Source organism: Pomacea canaliculata, linkage group LG7, assembly GCF_003073045.1.
Source record: "Pomacea canaliculata isolate SZHN2017 linkage group LG7, ASM307304v1, whole genome shotgun sequence".
Taxonomy (NCBI): domain Eukaryota; kingdom Metazoa; phylum Mollusca; class Gastropoda; order Architaenioglossa; family Ampullariidae; genus Pomacea; species Pomacea canaliculata.
The window spans coordinates 11498640-11520541 of record NC_037596.1 but is presented as its reverse complement, the minus strand read 5'-3'; the positions used below and the strand labels follow the sequence as shown (position 1 = coordinate 11520541).

Here is a 21902-nt window from a genome sequence, read left to right as displayed (position 1 = left end):
GAAACTGTAAAGCTGGTATACTTCAAATAAGTTTTATTGTCTTTACTTTTAATATTTACAGGGCGTCGCGGTAAACATTAAAAGGTTATCCATCCACATATAATTAATCATCTTTAAGCACACACAAATAATTGTATTTTTTATCCAGTAACTGATGTTCCTTCCATTCCTCAGTCGTATGAGAGCAAAGGAATGTTAATTTAATAATCGTATTAATATATGTATATAATCGTATTTATACAGGTGTTTATATTTCACCTTCTGTCTGACCGCAGTTTACTTTTGAAGGTAGCAAAATGTGTATGATACTCCAGTTCTTTGTCTCTGATTTCACTCGTCTTCTTGAGCTAGCTTTAGCTATTGTGGTCCTTTTCTCCACCTGTATCTGTGAAATTTTTAGGAGAATTAGTTCGTTTACTTTATGCTTTTTTTCTGAAGTAGTTTCTGAAAGAAAAATAACATATCTTCACAAAAAATGGCTTTGCGTTCAACTAATGATACAACTATTATTAAAAGTATGACAGTTTTTCTTATTACATTCTTTTTCAAAAACACCAGTTGAATATATATATATATATATAATAATTAATATTTAATATATATAATTTAACTTGGTACTTTCATTTACATTTCGTTAAAGAAGAGTCCTGAAAATTGAGAATAATTTTTAAAAGCTTAAAAAATAATTTAAAAACAGGTAATAACTTTTATGCATATTTTGTTGTATGTTGTTCTTTATGTGTGGCTGGCTGGCTGGCTTGTTTGCTTCGAGTGTCTGTAGACGAATAGACTTTCGCCTCATTAGACGCTCACAACAGGTAACACTCACCTTTCAACTCGTATATTCCTCCATCCAAGTAAACATGTCTTTGGCTGGATGCACGCCAACACGATTCGCGAAAAGTAATGTTCTTGCGCACGTGCAAGTGTTCTTGATATCACGTGCTAACTCTGCCTAAACTTACGGGAGTGATACTACTGAATAATGATACCATAATATTTTCGAAGTCGTAACGTACAACTAGACTGGATGTGATGACTAGACAGACCCAGCATCTGAGAAGGCCTGCCTCCGAGGCCTGTCTTGAGCGAGGGTAAACAAATCCTGCATATGGTCAGACCATTCTGTTTATGTTAGCTAGCTAAGTTTTCTTCTCTACCAGCCTTGGCATCTACCTCCTACCCGGGGTACTCCTCGCAAGTACACATTAGCTATTTTCCTTGGGATACTTTCAGCTCTCCAGCAAGACAGTAAAAAAGAAAGTATTTTTGTACGCTACATTTTTTTCTACAATTTAAATAACCCTTCATTCATTTATGTTCCAATTCATCACACTGCCAAACTAGAACAACATGCAATGCATTACTGTTGCTAGAAGAAACTACTGGTATCCTAAGATGATATAATCTCTCTGGAAATTCAACATGAGTTACTTTTCTTAATCAGAATCAAAATCGGCTTCAAACAGAATAATAAGAATCATGTAAATCATAGAACAGTATTTTTTATACCCTTGATAATCCGTGATCTCTTATGAGTTCACAATGCCTGGGCTGCTTGTAACAGTTCTTAATATTTAAAAATTGCTTAGCTTTACAATTTCTATGAAAAAGCTATAATTACAAAGATTAATTTACCCTCACGTGACTGTGTGCTGAACACTAATGTGTCTGATGAGCCTTCGTCATTATGGAGGGTGAGCGCCCAGTTGCCTGCCCTTCATCCCATCTTTCTTGTCGAGGAGGACAACCAGCAGCAGGTCAGGCGGGTCACCACTCAAGGCTACACTTCACTTCTCTGTTAGAGTTCTCTCCAAACGTGTAAGGTGTCAAGAGACATCTCCTGATGTCCTTTGTATAGGCTTTTATGTTAAATATCCACTTGATATATGCCACGCCCTCTGTGACCTTTGGGTTCTTATCGATAAACTGTGGAGGACCTGCAAAAGTTTAATAACCGAAACAACCATTCAGCATCAATGATGTATTTATTTCGATATTATTTTAATTTTATTGTCTTCGAATACACAATTTCCTACACACAAGTTGGTCGTGCACATATGAATCTCATTTTATACATGGATGGATAATCATCTCCTGAAATGTTAACTTTGAAATCACAGGTTTATTCGTACACAAGCTCACATCTAGATCTTAGATGAAAGCTATCACTTCTTACTTACATCTGACAATAAAAAGACACAGATTCGTTCTTTTCTGAGCCACTTCCTTCACATCTGATGGTGGGCCAGTCGTCCTTGCATCGAAGTGCAAGAGAAAGGTTGAGATGTTGTTCTCCTCTAGATGCTTTTATTTCCTTCCCAGTTTGGTCTACAAGGGAGAAATTGGTGGGAGGGTTTCCTTTCTCAAAAGAACAGGAGATGCTGACCTCATGACCCTCACTTATGACATAGTTTCCACTACTTTCTTCTCCATCTACTGTGAGACTTGTGACACTGGGTTGGTCTGCAAAGAAACCGAGAAGAAGTAGAAAAAGAAGCAGTAAATAGTTGTAGATGTAACACAAAACAAGTAGTGGTAGTAGTAGAAACAGAAGAATTAATACTATCACTTCTAAAATTCAATGAATTAAAAGAAAAGAAAAAAGAAAGATAATGAGAGTGATGATGATTCACACAAGGAGAGGGGGATGGTGTAAAAAAAATTCGTGTCTCCAGTAACACTGAACAGATAGGTAAAATAACAATACATGATATACTTACAATAAACATTAAGCTTTAGTTCCCTTCTTATTGTTGTAAAAGTACCACTGCGCATGTCCTTCAGCTCCCATTCCCACTCTATCTGCACGTGAGATCGGTTCACTTTCCTACTGAGCTCTACAGGACCTGATGGGGTGGAGCATCGAAGACATCTCGTTGGTCTGACAGTACAAGACTCTTTGTAGTAAGTGACCGTTCCATCGTATTCAAGACTGCCACTGTTAGTTCTGGTGTAAACCGTGATTGTACTGAGGTCCGTGGTTTCATTACAGGTGGAAACATTTATCCAGAATGTGACATAAGCAAAGTTGTTTTCAAAGACGGACAAAACGTCGGTGCTAAGGTGGTGAAACTCTAACACTGCGCCTGGAACAAAATGTGTGAAGATATATTATTAATTAATACGAATTTTTTTACAAACAGAATACTATGTCACCATCAAGTTTTTGTTCATTACAATTTTTTTTTAATTTTATGAGGAACAATACTAGGATTCTTCGAAAATCAAATGGTCTTATCGTTTGGAAAAAGTCGTGCTTTCGTGGAAACTATAACAGTATCATCTGTCTGAAAATTTGCCTTATTTTACTTCCACATTGGATTATAAACAGCAGAAAATAGTCCAACTTACAGTTTTCGTGAGAACACATTGCATGGTAGATAAGCAACATAAAAACGATGTATGCAGTCTCAGGCATTCTCTGATGTTTGAGTAGCTGACTCCTGGAATTCATCTTGACACAAAACTGTGAAACTAATGACACGGAAGCTCATCCTCAATAATAAGCTGACAAATGAAAATGTTCTTCCCTGTAGACTCGTTGGTGACGATACTGGCCAGGAATTACTTAGCAATCCGCATCAAAGAGAAGTAAATTGCAAACACCAAACCACAATATTAAAACTTAAGAGGTCTTCGAGAACTAGGGACACTGATAATACATCATGGAGTGGAGAACAAAAGAATTAAATACTAAGAACTTGCCATCGACATCCTCTCTCGTACAGGTTGCTCCTACCCCCAACCAGATGATGAACCTGGTGCACTTCTGACAGAAGAGTATAGACCTACTCTGTTACAGTAAGAATTACTTCCAGTGAAAATATTTTGGAAAGAGTAATATTCAAGGAAACAGTTGGCAACGGCCACGACCGTTTTAAATATTAAAATTAATTTCATTTTTGCTAACATTCAGTGTGATAGCGGGGTTGGAAGTGCAAAAAAAGCCAACAATTTAATTGATGGGTCTTCAAAGAGCAAGCTAATACTGCAAGAAATAATTACTAAATTTTATTTTTCAATAGTTTGCAAATCCACATACCACCTCATAAAACTGCCCTGGCTTACCATAAATCGTGTGCTAGGAACATGACCCTAATAACTCACCCCAAAGTAAAGCACTTCCCAAACATTAATCGGGTATTAAAGTTAGACACTAGTTCTCGGAACACGGACCCGTTATCTGCAGCTGCAAGTATGATATACAAGTAAAGACTGTAACATGCAAATAGTTTTTAGGTTTCTTGTACGAGTGAGAAATACTTGACCACAGACTTCATGCACAACAACGAGTGTAGACTTTTATATTTATCATTCGGTAAATAATACTTTGTTTACCTTTTGTATCTAAAGTGTGAAATCACTCAAGGTGGAACGTTTTCTCGTTTGTATTCCCAATAAATTGACATTTCTCACAAATTAAGCAGTTATGCCTTTCTTCTTTTCCTCTGTTATATTTTTAAAGTTTTAATTAGTTTTCAGGCAGGTCACAAAGAGCTATGCATTAGTCACACAAAGAAGTGAAAGGCTCACATTGATACATAATATTAAGGGATAAAGATTTTCTATAGAGAGCCGTTTCCAAAGTAAGACATTCACAGAGTAGATTTTATCCACTTGTGACACAAGAGAAAGTAGCAACGACAGAAGCAGGATCTCATTTGATTATTGGCCATGATCAGGCCCGGACACATGTAAGTGTAAAGATTACAAAGAGGAAACCTCGACACCCAGTTGCCTGTTGATGTCAACAATAACATCACTTGTGTCGATGTAGACTGCGCATGAGCAAAGTCACACGTACACCGACACACACAGACCGACCCTTGATCCTCATTCTGTTCTAACCCTGACCTCCACGACCTCTCCCCAGTGTGATTAAGATCTGATCTTGCGAGAAATCTTAAATTCCAAAGATTGTCATTGTTTGTCAAGTAAATAGGTTGACAGTAGCTAACGACTATAAATACAATAGCTAGATAATAACTGGGTTCTGACTACGCTATGTATTATTTTTATTTCTTATTTTTATTATAGTATGACGTTTTATTGTATTTTACTGGCTACAAATTCATTTTAAGGATTTAAATCAGGGTGCATATGTCCTGTGAACTAGCTTGGCGTAAGCCCATGGGCCTAGGCCTCTCCCCACCACCCATCCTTCCACCCACCCTCTTCATATCTCTTTCTCTCGCGAACTTTGCACGCAGACATGTTTACCTGGTATTGTATGGACACCATAATGCAGGTAGCTTATTACTTCGTCACACAATCTCTCTTACATTCCCAAACGCACAGTCATACTGAGTAGGTACTATATTTATAGCTTCTATTAAAAAAGGTACCGGAATGCGTCTATGTCTAGGTCAGTTGTTGTGAGTGTTACTAGTTACCGAGTCACGTGCACCTGAGGGGCGGAGCTCACCTGAGCACAGTGTATATAATCCCATGTGACGTGATCGCGGCAGACCCCACACTGCACTTGTTCAACACGAGCACAAATACCTGTGTTTGTAAACCAGCTTCAAACCGAATCATAAAATAGTGGTAGGCAGAAAAATTGTGATTTACCTGCACAACAAGAGGAAACACTGAGCCACAACTACTTCGAGCGAGTTAAAAATCGACAGTTTTGAACAGAATACAAACTGAAGAATAACATTCTGCAAATGTGAGTACAATTCCAATTCTAAATGTGAAACATATGTAGATTTAGTCATGGTTACTGATTAAGTTATTTTATTTCTCAATGTTTAATGTTTTTTATTAAGAGGGAAACGATAATTCTTTTAGTTTTGTTTGCTTCACAATTTAGTTTCTATGCCTCTTGCGTTCGACATTTTTTTAAATAAACATTTAGTAATACAGACTTTATAAAATCAGCAAATATTTTTGGTACAAAATGAAATAGTTCCTTCCTTGTTTGCAGGTGTACACTCTAACAATTGGAGGATATTTAAAGATGGGGCACGTGACCACATTCTACCTTTTGTCTCTTTTGTTCATGTCTGCAGCATGTGTACATGGTATGAACCTTACAATGAATCTCTCCACAATCTGACTATTTAACGATGATACTACATTAAAACACCATCGATGTCAGAATATTAAATGATTTCTGTTTAAAATTAAATGAGCTTGAACGCATTACAAGGAAATAAAATGTTTTTCTCTATTTTTTTACTCTCTCTCTCTTGATCTCTCTCATTCACGCACACACGCGATTAGTCCGAGTTTAAACCGCTTTTTTCCAAGTAAAAATGATTCAGCTATTTGCACACAGTATTTTCTATATTTCTAGGGGAACAAAGTACATGTGCATTTACTTCATACAAAAATTGCACTCTGAAGATAACATGCAAAATCCAAGGAGCTTTAGCCGCAGAAGGAAGATCATTTAGACTGATCAACAACGTAGTCGGGAAAAAAGGTATTTTAATATTACTTATTATGCTCTCAATATTTAAATTTTCCAGGCCGCGATTTTTTACACAAAAAAATTTTAAATATAAAAAGGACAAGTATCTTTGTGCCCTACACTGTTTCAGATAAGAAATTGGAAATTATCTATTATCTGGTTATTTTTGCGTGTTACAGAAACTCTCGCTGTGTTAGGCTATGTTGGATTTTACATCTGTGATCCAGCAAAAGGTTATAAATGTGATAAAGAAGACGACGACACCTTCTTTGTCACCACTCCCTGTATACCCTGGGAGAACATTACACTTTCCGCCGACGGAGAAGTACCAGTCCCTTGTACATGTAAGCAAAAGAAGATATTGTGTTCATGTTTCCTTTTTTATTGACGTGGGTAAATATAATATAACAATATGAAAGTTTTCCTCCTCTTTACACACTAACAGATTTAGGTTAACGCTTTCTAGTCATCCGGAAAAGCCCGTTACTTTATCAAACTGCTATCATCGACGGCAATGACCAAAGTATAGTGTTATTTATAGAAACTAGTCGTCATCACTTGAATATTAATATATCCTTTCTTTGAAAATTTAACTTCCTGATAGGCAAAGTTGTCTGTTACGAGCAGAAGAAGCCAAAGTCTGCTATTGATGCAAACTATACAAAACTAAATTTATATATACAGAGAGAAAATTTTCTAATTCATAGCGAAGAGTTAAGTATCCGTTTCTTCACTTTTATTTCTTTCAGTGACAAGTCAAAGCAGACCATCTGAATCGGATCCCGAAACCCTCGAGAAAGATGACTGTGAAAATGGTGAGTACGACAAGAATGTAACTAAGGAAGGATTTGTTTGTACATAAAATAGCCTCAATTTTTCTTCTTTCAGTTAACGGACATATCACTTTCTATGACTACAAAGTGTTCACATGCTGTTTTTCTTTAATCTTTAAGTGAATGTTGAGAGCACTGAACCAGTTTTGCTTTCACTCCCAGAGGAAACAGTAATCACTGGCAATACCAACAAGCATATCAACAAAAGAAGTGTTGGTGCGAAGTGTCATCCGAGCTCGTCTTCCAAAGGCAAAAGCTTTTATTACAAATAGCAGTTTTGGGGAAAATTATTTTATGGACTTTGAAATAGAAGAATTAGATAAAAAAAAGTTGTTAAATCAGACCTGGGTATGAATGTTCATGTAATTTAAAGTCTTGGAAATATGAATAAACATTGAGAATAACAGATTAAGATATCAAATAATGAATATAGATTGCATACTCGAAAGATTAATTTTATCTAAAATTTTCTCAGTTATAAAAGCCCAGAAGGTAGAAGCAAACCTCCATCCAGTAAAGTGAGCAAATAAACAAAATGTTTCCTTTGCATGTTGCAGATTATTTTAAAAGCGAGGAAGACATGACTAGCCAAATAATTGGGATAAGTCTTGGAATTGGTATCACTATTATTGCTACTGCTATTGGTTTGATTTTCTTCAGGATGTGGTGAGTTACACTGAGATCACTCTTAATAAAGGAGAAGTTTTATAAAGATATTTGCAGTAACCCTAGCATGGCCAGCTTCCAACAATTTTATTGGTATACTTAAGTAGTTAAATCAACAATAACATGCAATTATCTCTCTGGGTTTTATTTTGCAGTAGATGGAATATTATTTAATCTCAGGTAACGAGAAAGTATATAAAGTTCATAAAGCTACATATTGCAGACCACTTTGTAGATACGTACGAGAATGTTTCCTGACAGATAACTCCACCTTGTCCAAAATATAGTTATTTCACTTTAAATGATGATAATTTTATTTTAAAAATCTTTTAGGAAACAAAGAAATACTGGAACGTTCACTGGAGGTGCTTCTAAGACTAAAGCTGCCACAAAACAAAGATGAAGAAACTGGCTTTCTGTCCGTGAGGACCGTAAGTCTTAGTCTTAGTAATATGTTGAACATGGATATTAGCATCATATCGACAATACAGAGCTACCACTGTAATACAATATACAGTACTCAGACGCATTATGGTATTTAACTGAGTAGAGATCGAAAGTTACTGATGGAGCATAGATTTCTTCATTTTTTTAGCAAACAATAATAATGAGTTTTGTACATAAATGCGGTTTCGCATTTTTTTATTTTATTCGGAACAGTTCTAAACTTTAGTTGCTGTAGCCACGTGACTATGACCTATAATCTCAATCTTTAATCTCAAGACAAAATATAATATCTGCATAATTAAGACACTTTTTAAAACAATCTGTTGATCGGCCTTGTCTTTTACGGAAATATTTGACTTGTCTGGACATTAGCTTGCATGTGTTTTTGCTCCATACTGGTAAATTCTTATAATATTGATAGAAAAAAGACAGATACATACATCTTTAATGACATGAATGTTTGATAGAGCGTGTTTGACGGTTTCACCATATTCTCTTTTCCTTCACAGGAAACAGCAGAAAAGGCAGAAGAGTAAGGGGGCTGTTTACATCAGCAACAATGTTGACGTGGTCATTGTATCAGATGGAGACGTCTCGAACATCACCCGTTGACTTGTCAGCTGTGTAAATGGCCCCCCTACCTCCGCCCACTGCTGAGGTCCTCATGGCCACCTGCAGGATCCAAGGCCATGAACATCCCGCTTTCCAGCGGGTTTTTGAAAAAGCACTATTTTAAAATGTGCTTTTTCTTTTTTTCCAACAAGCATGTTGGAACAGACATTTTCTCTAGAGAGCGTTAGACCTACTACTAAACCTATCTTAACAAACTTACTATCCATGGAAGTTAAAAATGTTATAAGCAGAGTTAAACATTTTCCATTTAAATTTGCTGCGCGTGCGTCCGTTTATTAGACTTATAAAAACGATTTCATAAAGGTAAAATATATGTCATTGTGTCATTTATTAGTTACATATATACTGGCGTACATCCCTCAGCCAACCAGAAGAGTACTGTGTCTTTATAATGGACAAGGGATATCCCTTTATTTATAATTATAATAAAGAACCTAATTGCTTGAGACTTGAGACTACATACTTTGCAAGAGTGAGTGAATTGATGTAAGTGTTGGGGTGGTAGGGGTGTCTGTATGTGATAGGATGAAACAAACATGAATTGACTAAGCTCTAGGATCTCTGACATACTGAGATATATATTAGCTGAGACCTTTTTGTGGTGTTTGTGGTGTTTAATTATCGTCTCTGTTCCTTGCCTACACATTTAGAATATTATACAACTTGGTCTGTGACAATTGTTGTAAATTAAATTACAGAGGATCTCCTAAACAGTTTGTGCTGAAACTTCCCTTTACCCTACTTATAATGTCATGCGCTGTTTTAAAAAAAAATGAATAAAATGCCACTTAGTTTACTCCTTCCTGTCTTTGTCTTTATGTTCACTTGAGTCGACAGAAAAGAAAGATTAATTTCATTCTGCATTATAATCGTCATTTTGTCACGTGTGTGTGTGTTCTTCCAACCGTGATAATCATTCGGACAGATGTCAGTTTAAAAAAATGTTCGACCTCTCTCAATCTGTCTTTCTCTCTGGCAATGCTAATGATTCCTTCCGTAATTTTGTCAATACCTTTGTGTACTGACTAGCACGTGCTGAAGTAGGAACAAACAATTAAGCCAGAGTGTGAAAAAATACTTAAGCTAATTCTCGTTGTTAATGTTCAAGGTGATCACGAGCATCATCATGAGAGTGTATGATAACGATAACAGCGATGATGTCATGGTTTGTGTGAGTGATTGCTTAGTGTATGTTATTCTCATGGCACAAAGTAAATGTTTTTGGGATAACTGACCACAAAAAGGGGCAAAATAAACATTTAAAAAATCCCTTTAAAATGCACTGACCATGAGGCGGCAATGTTTTAAATTTCTTGTCACACATCGTGTTCTCATCATCCTTTGAGACTTCGGCAAGCCAGCAGGGTACATATGTACCCAGCGATGTAGTCATTCAAATCATAAAGGCTTAGGCCGACTCAGCCCAATCTTTTATCTGATAGGAACATGGCAGGTTATATTCACCTCTCTGTCAACATATTCCCCGGCCAGAGACATGCCTTTTAAAAGTTATCGATTATGCATTTTATCTCAATTAACTCTGTCATCAACATCGTCGTCGACATTCAATGACTGTACGTTCTATTAGGGTGTACAGGATTGTAATAGTAAAGCCCATTCTGTCAATAGTTAGCCAAGTTATCTGTTTATTGTCCCCATAACTTCAATACGATTTCATATTACTTTATAAATCTCTTTGTGCATGTGTATGTGTGGGTGACAGACAGATCACGAGCGTTTGTGTTAAACTGAATGGTAATGATTTAGAGATGTCATTATAAAAGTCATATTCTTCAAATCCATATTTCTCTCTTGCAGTACTAATTAGTCTTTTTGTAACATTTGCTAGTAGATTCATTTGATTGCTGGCTAACACGTATACAGTGTTGGCAACAAACTTCCCCAAAGGAAGTAAGCTTAGGCCTCTTTGAGGGGAACTATCATGTCTGTCAGGTCAAGGACCTGTGAAGCCTGATTTTAGGTTTCACCTCGATCTTGCTGTAAACACTTGGGTCGTAAATGTGAACAGTGCAGCACAGCCATCCATGCACGATTCCCCGCTCCCCTTCCCCTCATCTCAAGTTGCAGGAAGGAGTGCGGAAAGAGAAATAAACGATAAAATTACATGGCTTTACCACACTGCACAATATTATGCACCTCTCTGCACAGTCAGGCAAAGTTGTATATTATAACACGATGATACGAGTTAAACGAGTAAACTTTAATGCTACAGTCACAAAAAAAGAAAAAGTCCCAGCTACAAAAGGAACATCACATCGTCTCAACACAATATACTTTCGAGTACAGTGACAAGAGATATAGGGGAATGTATGATGCTTTCCTGATGCTCAAAGGTATTACAAGAATTATCATGACAATGATAACAATAACAAATGGCGATTACTTCATGCTTTCTCTGAGTGATTGCTTAGTGTATCCTTATAACATGAATAAATGGCTTTCAGGATGGCTGACTGCAAACTTGTCGACCAGATAAAAGGGGGAGTTAAAAAAAAAACTATAAAAAAAATCAAACATTGCAACAATGTTTTTAAATTTCTTCTCACACATAGTTCTTTACTGTGATCTCATCATCCTTTGTGACTTCAGCCAACTAGCAGGGTATATGCGTACCCAGCGATCTGGTCATTTACATCATAAAGGCCTAGGTCCATTCGACAAACTCACTTCTTTTATCTGATAGGTACATCAATGATAAAATTCTTCTATGGTTCATACTTCACAGCTCGTCATGCTTTAGCAGCATTCATTCATACTGGTCTGCTGCAGTTCTATCACCATTACCATCATAATCATTCAATAATTGTTTTTTTATGGTCTGGCGGATTCAGCTGGCGGTAATAAGTCCCTGAATCCAAAGAGGGTTAGGGAAGGTAATTGATGTCATATATGGTGGCTGACTTCAATATATAGCTCTTATTTTTTTTCATCTGATCTGTCTTCTGTCTCCCTTCCCTCTCCACAATAACTTTTGTACATTTCCACTTGGCAGCTTTATGGACCTCAAGTCTTTGATCTGGCCTGGTAAGCGAAACTGGTAGAATAGCCTGGAGACCATGCCTCATGACATGACATCCCATTCCCATAAAAAGAAACTCTAAAGATGGTAGAAAGTAAAAGATGATAATTACTTTAGCGATTTCCTGCAGCACGATTTCCTGCAGTTAGTGGATTTGAAAGCTTTTCAACAGCAACAAAACAAAGAAAAGGGGGAAACTCTCAATATCAAGAAGGGAAAATGAAAAAAAAAATGAGTTGTAAAAACTAAATCCCCATAAATTGTTTTTACCCAGCCATATTTCCCGTATGATTTTCTCCAAACTATTATGGCTCATGCATAAAGCTAAACAAACCATACATATATCTATATATCGTAAACAACTTCAAAATTATTATTTCAATAGTCAACAAACTTATGTGAACAACTGGGAGACAATCACCATTTGAGTCAATTCATGCATGTAGAGTGGAAATGTAGTAGCATTGGTACCTGGATATGTGTGTATATTTTATGAGTGTACATAGCTAGATGAGTCTGTGGACGCATACTTTTATGTAGGTGAGTATACATCTATGCATGTATTGTAAAGCATTGTACTCTCAGTGTATTTATATAGGAAAGAAGTGAAAACAAAATGTAGTTCTAATATAAATATTTATCCAAATCCCTGTACGTAATCAAGATGTAAAGAAAGTAATTTTAGTAATACTTTTTGCAAGCATATTATAATTATACTTACATTATTTCTAAGCTAGTCATAGAGGTTTATCAGGTAATGCAGTCAACTGTAAGTATTCTTTGAACTGGACAGTATACTGAATGCATAGTAAAGCTTTCAAGTTCTGTAGGTAAAGGGAGACAATTTGAAATTTTGAGCCTTTCATGTAGTTTAAAATTTGGTTAATATAACAGCAACATGCAGCTAAACTAAATATTAATTTAATGACAGTATAGTATTACGTGTGCATGTTTTGAATGCACAAGCCCATATGCTGTATATATGTGGGAGAATTGCTCAAGAGGGCATTCATAGTTATGCATTTTGCATGTGTTTGTGCACACAATATGTTGTTGTAGAAGTTACATGCTAATATATATGGTTGGTTGTTTGTGATTTAGACTGTGTATGATTTACGTAAAACAATGAGGAAAAGTTTTGGGCTAGGCGCTATATAAATCCTCATTATTATTATTACTACTACTACTACCACATGTGTATATTATTGATTAAACTCTCTCATTTCATGGACAGAATCATTACAAAAAGTATAACCCTATCTCTTTGATTCAACTATTTTTTTTTAAGAGAGAATAAGCTTTACAAAACAGCTTAGCTTTATCAATACCAAGCATGAGTACAGCAGGATATAAATGGGCTTGATAATAATTATAGTCATACCCAGACTGTATTGCAGTAGGGAGGAGGATTAAACTGGTGTTTTATGCTAAGACAGCTACCAAAGCTATATCTCGGCCAAGAAAACTGTATAAGGTAAGAGCAAGGTTTTAAAGCCGTCAAGGTGTTTTAGGAAGATGATATGACCATGACCACATTATGTGTTCTGTGATATTGTATACTATTAAATAAGCTCTATATTCTGTTGGGTAGTGGCACTGAAGCAGATTGTCACCAAAATTGCATACTACAATACACCTTTCAGATTATTTTCCCCCAAAATAAAATTCACATCAGTTATACTCATGAAAAAGGGGAAATAACCAGCCTTGATAATGACTTTAAATATGTGTGTGCAGTTGCAGCAGTGTCATTGTATGCATATGTATGCACAATTATAACTGCATTTGTATAAGCATGTAGATGAGCATAATGTGTTATTTAATGACTGTAGGTAAAGTAGACTGAAAAAGAATAAAGTTGCAGGTGGATATACATTTTTGTACTATGCCATTGTAAACATAATATTTTTTTAAAACAGTAATTTTAGGTAATATTTCTAACAATCACGCTACTATGATATTTAGAGTTAGTTATAAGACTTTATACCATTCATCTAGCCACATGACTGAGCTGCTGGGCACACAGTCTCCCAACACATAAAGCAGTTAAGTTTGCATGGTGTGCAGGTAAAGGGAGACAATAGGTCTCAATGTGTGATCATATTTTATGGCATGTAATAGAAAAAGTGTAAAATGAATAATATAATGTAAAATAAACGGATTAATCATTTGAATAGCATAATAGGTGTATCATTTAACTTTGTGAGTATTAAGATGTCTTAATAGGTTAACATGTTTAGTGAGACAATCGTGTATCAATAAACACATTTTTCCGTTCTCCATTGCCATTGTTCACATATCTGAATGCTTACATTTCTTTAAAACTGTTAAAACAGTTGAACAAGCATATTTGTGATTATGCATGATTATTGTGCAGCAATAATTATAGTGTCATGTATAAATTAGAACAGAAAAAGAGTAACACATTATAAGGAAATAAAATGTTACATAAAAGCCAATGAAGAAGAATAGTTTTAAATAATATTTTCTGCATGAATCTTATAATGGTACTTATGTTTTTTTAAGTTAGTTGTATAAAGAACATTGTGCAAGATTCCTGCTTTTTGTGGAAGTGGAATTTCTGCAAATGCAATTGTAGGCAAGTCTACAAACCCTGTGGTTGAAGGGAGACAATCTGAAAATAACTTGCTTCCACTTAGTCCATAAAAATATTACAAGAAGCAATTTCTTCTCAAATAAAATGCATATTTTGTGATTTACATACAGGAAGTATTGGCAACGATCCTTTATATACTATAAATATATGTTTCAAAACAATGTGCGCACTGAATATATATTATATCTTTGCCCATGGTGTGCACAGGATTGTTTGCACACGGTGTACATCAGGCACAGTATTTGAGCGTGTGTTATGTGAAATCAACAGCTGGGCCTCTAATAGAGTAGTTTTATAGTAGAGGCCCAGAAAGGTGATAAAGTTTTATTTATATATATATTAATGGGAATTGAAGAAATTGACAATTAGACGGCTTACAATTCTGAGCTAATAATGGTTACTTAGTACAACCTTTTTTAGTAACTAGTTATATTTAGTTGTGTAGGAAGATGTTTAGCTTTAGAGGACAAACTCCATGTTAAAAGAGAAATGATGTTCACATTCTTGCCTCCTCAGTATCTTTTCTGAGGGGGTGCTGCTCCACCTTGTCTCTCTGGTTTCTATGCCACTGTTATTAGCAACCTGTTGCTGTCAGAATTGTCATTAAATCACTATTGTCTACTTCTGTTTACAACAAAGATGGATTGTGAATACCATTTTATGGAAGGCTACTTTTTGTAGACATTTAATATTACTATTGCACTAAAAAGCATTCGGGACAACATTATTAACCATCAAAATAAGAACTATATATATTAATTTTAATGTCTGTCAAAGTGAAGTGGACCTTTTTCCTACTACAATAGATTCTTTGAAAGCTACTCTTCCCATCAACTGAAATCTTGCCTGTCCACACCCCTGCCCACAACCTTTGCTCCTCATCAGACTCCTGCATTTTATCCCTCTATCCCCTCTACAAAAACAGTCACATACTGACAACAGACCTTCTCACAACTGCTGAGACAACAATTCGTCGTCCTTTTATTTCCTCATTAGTTTTCTTGTTTGCTTGTCAACACTTGAGTTTCTGTGAGGCTGATTCTGAGATTTCTTGTCATGACATGTCACGGCCAGGGTAAAGTGTGTTGTGAGGGAAAGACTGTCTTCGTGACAACATGTTGGCCAACTGTAACAGCGTCATGTGATTGTGGCGATGGTATTGAATCCTGTCATTGATATTTATTTGTTCATTTGATGTCTGGTGTTGGTTATTAAATATATTTATATTGTAAAACTGGGCGGGAAGTTCCTTGTAAAATCATTGTTGTTTGTCTTTGTTGAAACAATGCACACGTTGTGCCTCAGGGGACACGACTTTTAAACTATTTTAACCACTTCACAACAGTGTGTATCTGTTTTAAACTAACAACAACAATCTTTATTAAAACACTCACTCTGAAACTTTTGGGAGACATTTATAAACGATTTGAAAGAACATTTGTACATCGTGTGAATGTGTTTGTGTCAAACAGTTAAACTTGTAAGATGTGTTGTATAAGTGAGCCGCTATTGCTTTTTGTGTTTGCATCAATGAATCTCTTAACTCAATGAAGCGAGTTTTGATGAACCACTCGTGTCTGTATTTAGACACAGAGTTCTGTCCAGTTTGCTTACCGCTGGCAGTAGACAATATCAGATTAAACACTTAAGTGCACGGCACTGATATTACAGTCTGCTGAAGCCCTTTGACAGCACGTGTACAACCTCTTATAGACACATTAATCCTGATATCACACTTGTAGACTGACACATTGACACAAATATCACACTTATAGATTAACACACGCACGGATATGATGACACATTAACACAGACACACGCATATACATGATGACACTACCACACAGACACATACACGTCTGTAACAGAAAAACTTGAAAAATATATTTTAAATAAGTTATTTCTAAGTATCCTTGCGAGAACGTCATTGCATGACGTCATGAGGTGATGACGTGATGATAGACTGAAAGTATAAGAGGAGAAACACTGAAGTGTTGATGTCAGACAGACACTCGACTACAACAGGTGAAAGGTGTGTCAGTGACAGTCACCTTCAGGCGGCTAGTAGTAAAGGGAGACAATCACACGTTGTGAAGCACTGCGGGGCATGAGGTAGAGTCGCGAAGAGCAATCGCTACCTAGACAAAACTCCATAAAACTGAATGAATCAAAATCAGAGTACTCCAGATAGACGACAACTTTTCTCTCCAGACCATAAACACGTGCATTCGTCACCCACACCACGTCACTGTGGGCGGTGGCCACGTCTTCGATGTCATCATCCTTCATCACCCGCGCTGGGATACCCGCTTCTTGCAGTCCTGTGATCACACCCGACTGATCACTTACGTCACGCCAGGAAAACACCAGCACATCTCTCCACTGTAGACAGGTTGGTGTTGTGCTGCCGATGGTAGAGGTCAATGTTGTAGATGTTGTTGTGCTGCTCTCTGTCAACATGGATATAAACAATAACATCATGACGTGATAAAGTAAACTGACAGACTCACGTGACTAACACGTTGTCTTATTTACAAGACTCGTTCTCACCGGTTTGTTATTTATCACACAGGTAAGTGTTTAACTGTAAAGAGCATTAGACTACACAAGAACCTCACCTACCCGTAACACCAACACGGAGACTGTGTAGGAAGCTGGCCAGCTCACGACCGCACGTGACACAGTCACCTGGCCAGCGACTTGAGTGACCCTGACCACAGTGATACATTGTGTGACTGACGGGCCGTCTGTGTGCTCGGGCACACCTCGCTCACTGTACGGGTCGAAATCACGGCATCTAGTGATCCTCAGGTCCTGCTCGTCTTCCTTGTCGACGACAGGTGGAGAGCGGAGGAGTCTGGTTAAATATTGAACTTCCCAACCGGCGGGTGCGTATTCAGGGAAACAACTTGCCGCCCAAAAATGGAGACGAGGAACTTGTGTCAGCAGCTTGTCACAGAAAGTCCCAAAGTTGTTGATTCTGTAACACAAAATGTAGTTACACGCGTTACACTGTGTACTGTCATAAATGATCGAGTGATTCTGTTTGTGTATCATGTTAAATATCGTTACCAATGATGTCATCAAGTAAGTGATGTCACAATAATGACACGTGTGTTGTAACACAATCTGTGTAACAGCCGATGATTCAAAACAAAACAATTTTGACCACACAACAGCTCCATCAAGTGTCACAACCGTTGAGGAAACGTCACCTGTTAAGCACCAAATATTTGTAAGCTAATATGTTTGAACAGCATCAACCAGTGTGTCTATCATCACATCAGACGCTGTACAACTCACCTCAACTCACTCCCTACTTCATCAGCGATGACGTACAACGACCCTCTTATCGCCGCATGTGACAAGTCGTTGACGGCCTTCTCCACGTCTTCACTGTCATCAAGATCATACTGCAGGAGGTGAAGCTGACCGTGTGATACATCTGCAAACTGTTGTGTCTTTACTGTCTGCAGCAACAGGTAATGCAACATAATGCTCGCTGCACGACTCTCACTACAGGTACTGACAATGTAGACGTGGTGACCACATCGCAGCCACTCTATGGCCATCAGCAGCAGCACCACAGTTTTACCTGTACCGGGCGATCCGGTGACAAAAAGCCTGGGAGGCGCCGTGTGTAGCAGGTGAACTTGCTCCGGGAATAGTGTTATTACAGCAGTATAACACTCTCCTGTACACCAAGCGGCCTGACCCAGGGTCTTAACACTCACGCCTGGAGGACTTGTACATGGCACAGTCACTGTTTTCGCCGGACCAGAAAGCCTGAATGAATTTAGAAAACAATTAATTAAGGCGGTTTGAAAAAATGATAATATTTAATCAGATTTGTTTAAACAGCCATGGATATGTAGTAAGATATGTCTTTCCTGCAAAATTAAAATGTTTCTACTTCTCGGCTGTTCATTTTACTTTGCTCCAATTGAACATTTATCGTTGGTATTTTGCTTGTTTGTTGAATAATTAAAAAAAAAATTGTTTGTCCTTTTAGTTAACGTTGACAAATGTATACATGTACTTGTAATCAAAAGCAAAATCGAATCATTTACGAGAGACGTTAAAACTGTTTCCAATCTTCAATTACATACAAGTGTAACCGAGGGGTGACAATAGTGTGAGACAAGGATTTTCTCAAACAAACTCGAACAGAGGCAGCGAAACAAACATGTGTTCGACCCTTTAATTCACGAGCTTGAATGCTACTAATGAAAGTGCATTGTGTCCGAGTTCTCTCGGTGGGTTGAGGCAGTTGTTAAGGTTTAGTTCCAGTCTATATTTGCCTAAGAGATGTTTTAGTTCTTCGATTTCTGGTTTGTTTTCATTACATCCAGCAGCACATGCGGGTGCTAAGTCTACTTCCACATGGACATGAAGGAGGATTTTTATATCTAGTTAGCTATTCTTAGTTAAGCATCATTCTTGCTGTTTTGTTTTGGTTTGGTTACACGTGTTTGACTTTAAAGAACATCAAAGTATGAAAAGATTGTTGATAAATCAGTCTGCTACATTTATCTTGCCACCCTCATTTAATTACTGGTTTTATGTCCATTCTTAAATCTCGTGGTGAAACAGATATGTTTATGGTGGTGACTAAACAGTTTGTATTTTGGTTTTCCTGCCAGTCTAGCTAGTCTATCAGTCTTTTCATTTCTTTTTATTCCGATATGTGACGGAATTTAAAGGAACTTGATGTCCAAATATTGTTGAGTAATTTTATTTATGAGTGACAGTATCTTGTTGGCTATATTTAATCTGTTTAAGGATTTGTTTTTTAAAGGAAAGAGTGCTGACAGTGAGTCTGATATTAGTAGGTATTATTGGCGTGTTGTCCTTTTTATTAGACACCCTTGTCGTTGGGTGTGATGTCTAAAGAGCTGTCAGTGTGCTGTAAAGATGGTTCCACAGACTAATTCTTTGCTGGAAGGTCTAGATTGTTTTATCATACTCCAAATAAAGTTTGTCAATAAGTACTGTCTGTGGTTTTAGATTGGTCTTTTGAAGCCCCACAGAGAGTCACCATCATACTTCACATGAAACAAGATCAGTTGCCGCTCTCTGTAGATTAAAACTTGTGTATACACATAAATCATGAAAGTGATTCATCGTGATAACGAGAGGCTGCGTGAGGTCACATGACTTATCAGAGCTCTGACGGACTAAGATTATGTTGTTTGTCTATCATGGCCTTCGCACAAGGACTTTCAAGTTTTCACTTTACACCGTCCAGAGAGAATGCAATACTTCAAACAGTTTAATGTGTGTGTAAGAATGTTTTTAGGTGTTAGATTAGTATCTACGATTAAGGTTATTTTGGGACTTTGGCTAGCCTTATGTTTACTGTTAGGTTTAGATGAATGTTGGAACAGGTTAGTCACCAAGGCCAATGCTGACTAATTGACGGGTAGCCTGTCCCAGCAAATGCATCATCTTTTACACAACATTATGAGAATTTCTTAATTCCAAAGGTCAAACAAGACATAGTAGGGTGGGGAGATCAGGATGATATGGCAAAAACACATGCGTTAGAATTCTTTGACCTCCTTCACGACACATGAAGTTATCAGCGCACAGTTCATTCAGTTCTCTTTTAAAATTGCGACAACATTATGATTGTAGTTTGTGTTTCTAAGGATCACTGGCTACCAGTGCCTGGTACACGTCACATGTCATTTGACCGTTAACCCCAAGCCCAGCCACTCGTCGCCGCCACCAATGTCTGAGTTTCCTCACGTCGCTACTGTCGTCCCATGGGGTCATGGGGTCAGACAAATCATCGGAGCATAGGCACAGACCACAGATGTCGGAGGGGTCTTCTGATCGCAGACACTGACTCAATGTCTGTAAAAGAATTTCATACTGTACAGAAATAAAACGAAACCTACAAAACAATTATCATGCGCAACTTCAAAACTTAACACATCTTATGATTGAAGATTAAAATCACTGATTCAATATGATTTTTGGACTAGTGTTTGATGTTAATGTCACTGTGGAAGAACTACCCTCTACAAGCCCTCACTCCCTTACCCACATATTTTTCTTCTTTCTTCTTTCTGTTTTTTCTTTCTTGCTTTCTTCTTTCTCCTCCTGCTCTCTCTCCGCTTCCTCGAATAATATGACTCCAATAACTCGAGAACCTTACCAAAACTTAATATCCCCTTTCCTAGACTTGATCTCTTCAAATCAAGTCTGAAATTCTCAGGAAGTGTGCTTTGGAACGACCTCCCTCTCCATCTCAAGCAGTTGCACTCCCTGCACTGCTTTCGACGCCATTTATTCAAACATTTACAAGATGAGGCCTCTAGAGATTCCTTCTATTCCACGTGACCTTGTAAATATATATTCTTAACCATCACCTTGTAAATATCCACCCTTCCTTATGTTTATTCAATTTTTCTAATAATAATTAATTCATTTATTTAGTTAATTTCGTTTCCTGTAAAGGGCGAGGGCTAAATGGAAAAAAGCGCTCAGCTGCTTATTTTACCCCTCGTAAATAAAGAATTGAATTGAATTGGGCTAAGGTAGCCGCATCGGTTACCAAAAATATCTCTTCGTCAATGTTCTCTGTCACATTGATTAGTACCCATAATGGTGACACATGGTAAGGCATTTACCACGAACTTGTATTGTTGGACTGCTGGCATACGATTTTTATCAGTTGACTGCTAACATGAGGCATAAGACGACAAAGCTTCCGGTTTAGTCACATTCTTTGTTTAGGCTCGCCGAGATTTACGGCGTATAACTTCGGAAGAGGCTAAGCGTTGGTCTTGGCAGACAGACAATGCGTTTACGTATGGAATTGCTACGTATGAGATTTGAGGAGAAGGGTGCTGCAAAGGTATATTACACATGTAAACCTTGTCAACATTTCAACGTGAGAAAAGCTCTTAGAACGTGTTCATGCAGATTATTTTCTATTTTGTTTGACGATGAAGCTGAGAGGATCATACCTGGGTTAGCTGGGTGTCACCAGATATAGCCTGCTGCACCTGTCTAGCTTGATGTTAGGAACACGATGGTTTTAATGATGGAAGACCGGGCGATGTCTCTCACTAGTCTGACAACATGGCCTCGTCCTCGTCCAGCTGTTAGTGCGGCCTCTTGCAGCTTCTTTCTGATTTCACTGCCCCATCTTTCCCACTGATATTCTCTGCCCTTGTTTGTTGTCACCAATAGCCTTCACTTCACAAACAACTACCCCATAATATCTGAAATAAG

The 21902-nt window shown here is 37.3% G+C and overlaps 3 protein-coding genes across 8 annotated transcripts in view; 1 reads left to right on the top strand and 2 right to left on the bottom strand.

The window, feature by feature from the left end:
- Nucleotides 1-1030: 1030 nt before the first annotated feature.
- On the bottom strand, nucleotides 1031-4521 carry LOC112569262. Its single transcript, XM_025247002.1, has 4 exons — nucleotides 3355-4521; nucleotides 2724-3089; nucleotides 2184-2466; nucleotides 1031-1940 (listed from the first exon to the last, which is right to left on the bottom strand). The coding sequence occupies exons 1-4, from the start codon at nucleotides 3455-3457 to the stop codon at nucleotides 1919-1921; spliced, it is 774 nt and encodes a 257-aa protein (XP_025102787.1). The 5' UTR covers nucleotides 3458-4521; the 3' UTR covers nucleotides 1031-1918.
- Nucleotides 4522-5314: 793 nt separating this feature from the next.
- LOC112569649 overlaps nucleotides 5315-21902 on the top strand; it is a 117471-nt gene continuing 100883 nt past the window's right edge. The window contains exons 1-8 of one of the 4 annotated variants that reach the window (XM_025247513.1): nucleotides 5447-5674; nucleotides 5933-6029; nucleotides 6305-6433; nucleotides 6601-6765; nucleotides 7171-7236; nucleotides 7417-7503; nucleotides 7812-7920; nucleotides 8254-9799. In XM_025247513.1, coding sequence (XP_025103298.1) covers nucleotides 5966-6029; nucleotides 6305-6433; nucleotides 6601-6765; nucleotides 7171-7236; nucleotides 7417-7503; nucleotides 7812-7920; nucleotides 8254-8323 — 690 coding nt within the window. In that variant the 5' untranslated portion in view covers nucleotides 5447-5674; nucleotides 5933-5965 and the 3' untranslated portion in view covers nucleotides 8324-9799. Of the gene's footprint in view, nucleotides 5675-5932; nucleotides 6030-6304; nucleotides 6434-6600; nucleotides 6766-7170; nucleotides 7237-7416; nucleotides 7504-7811; nucleotides 7921-8253; nucleotides 9800-21902 lie in introns of those variants that run through there. The other 3 variants (XM_025247510.1, XM_025247511.1, XM_025247512.1) reach the window with 3 other exon arrangements.
- LOC112569639 overlaps nucleotides 15622-21902 on the bottom strand; it is a 57970-nt gene continuing 51689 nt past the window's right edge. For all 3 annotated transcript variants that reach the window (XM_025247486.1, XM_025247487.1, XM_025247485.1), the window contains 3 exons: nucleotides 17961-18443; nucleotides 17280-17637; nucleotides 15622-17107 (listed from right to left, as the gene is read on the bottom strand). In XM_025247486.1, coding sequence (XP_025103271.1) covers nucleotides 17078-17107; nucleotides 17280-17637; nucleotides 17961-18443 — 871 coding nt within the window. In that variant the 3' untranslated portion in view covers nucleotides 15622-17077. The remainder of the gene's footprint in view (nucleotides 17108-17279; nucleotides 17638-17960; nucleotides 18444-21902) is intronic.

What these genes read in the sequence shown, in the direction of transcription:
- LOC112569262 (XM_025247002.1), bottom strand. Translation starts at nt 3,457, where the DNA reads ATGAATTCCAGGAGTCAGCTACTCAAACATCAGAGAATGCCTGAGACT. An exon ending in AATGTGTTCTCACGAAAACT is followed by an intron (nt 3,090 to 3,354) that starts GTAAGTTGGACT and finishes ATTTTGTTCCAG; the next exon opens with GCGCAGTGTTAGAGTTTCAC. An exon ending in ACTAAAGCTTAATGTTTATT is followed by an intron (nt 2,467 to 2,723) that starts GTAAGTATATCA and finishes GTTTCTTTGCAG; the next exon opens with ACCAACCCAGTGTCACAAGT.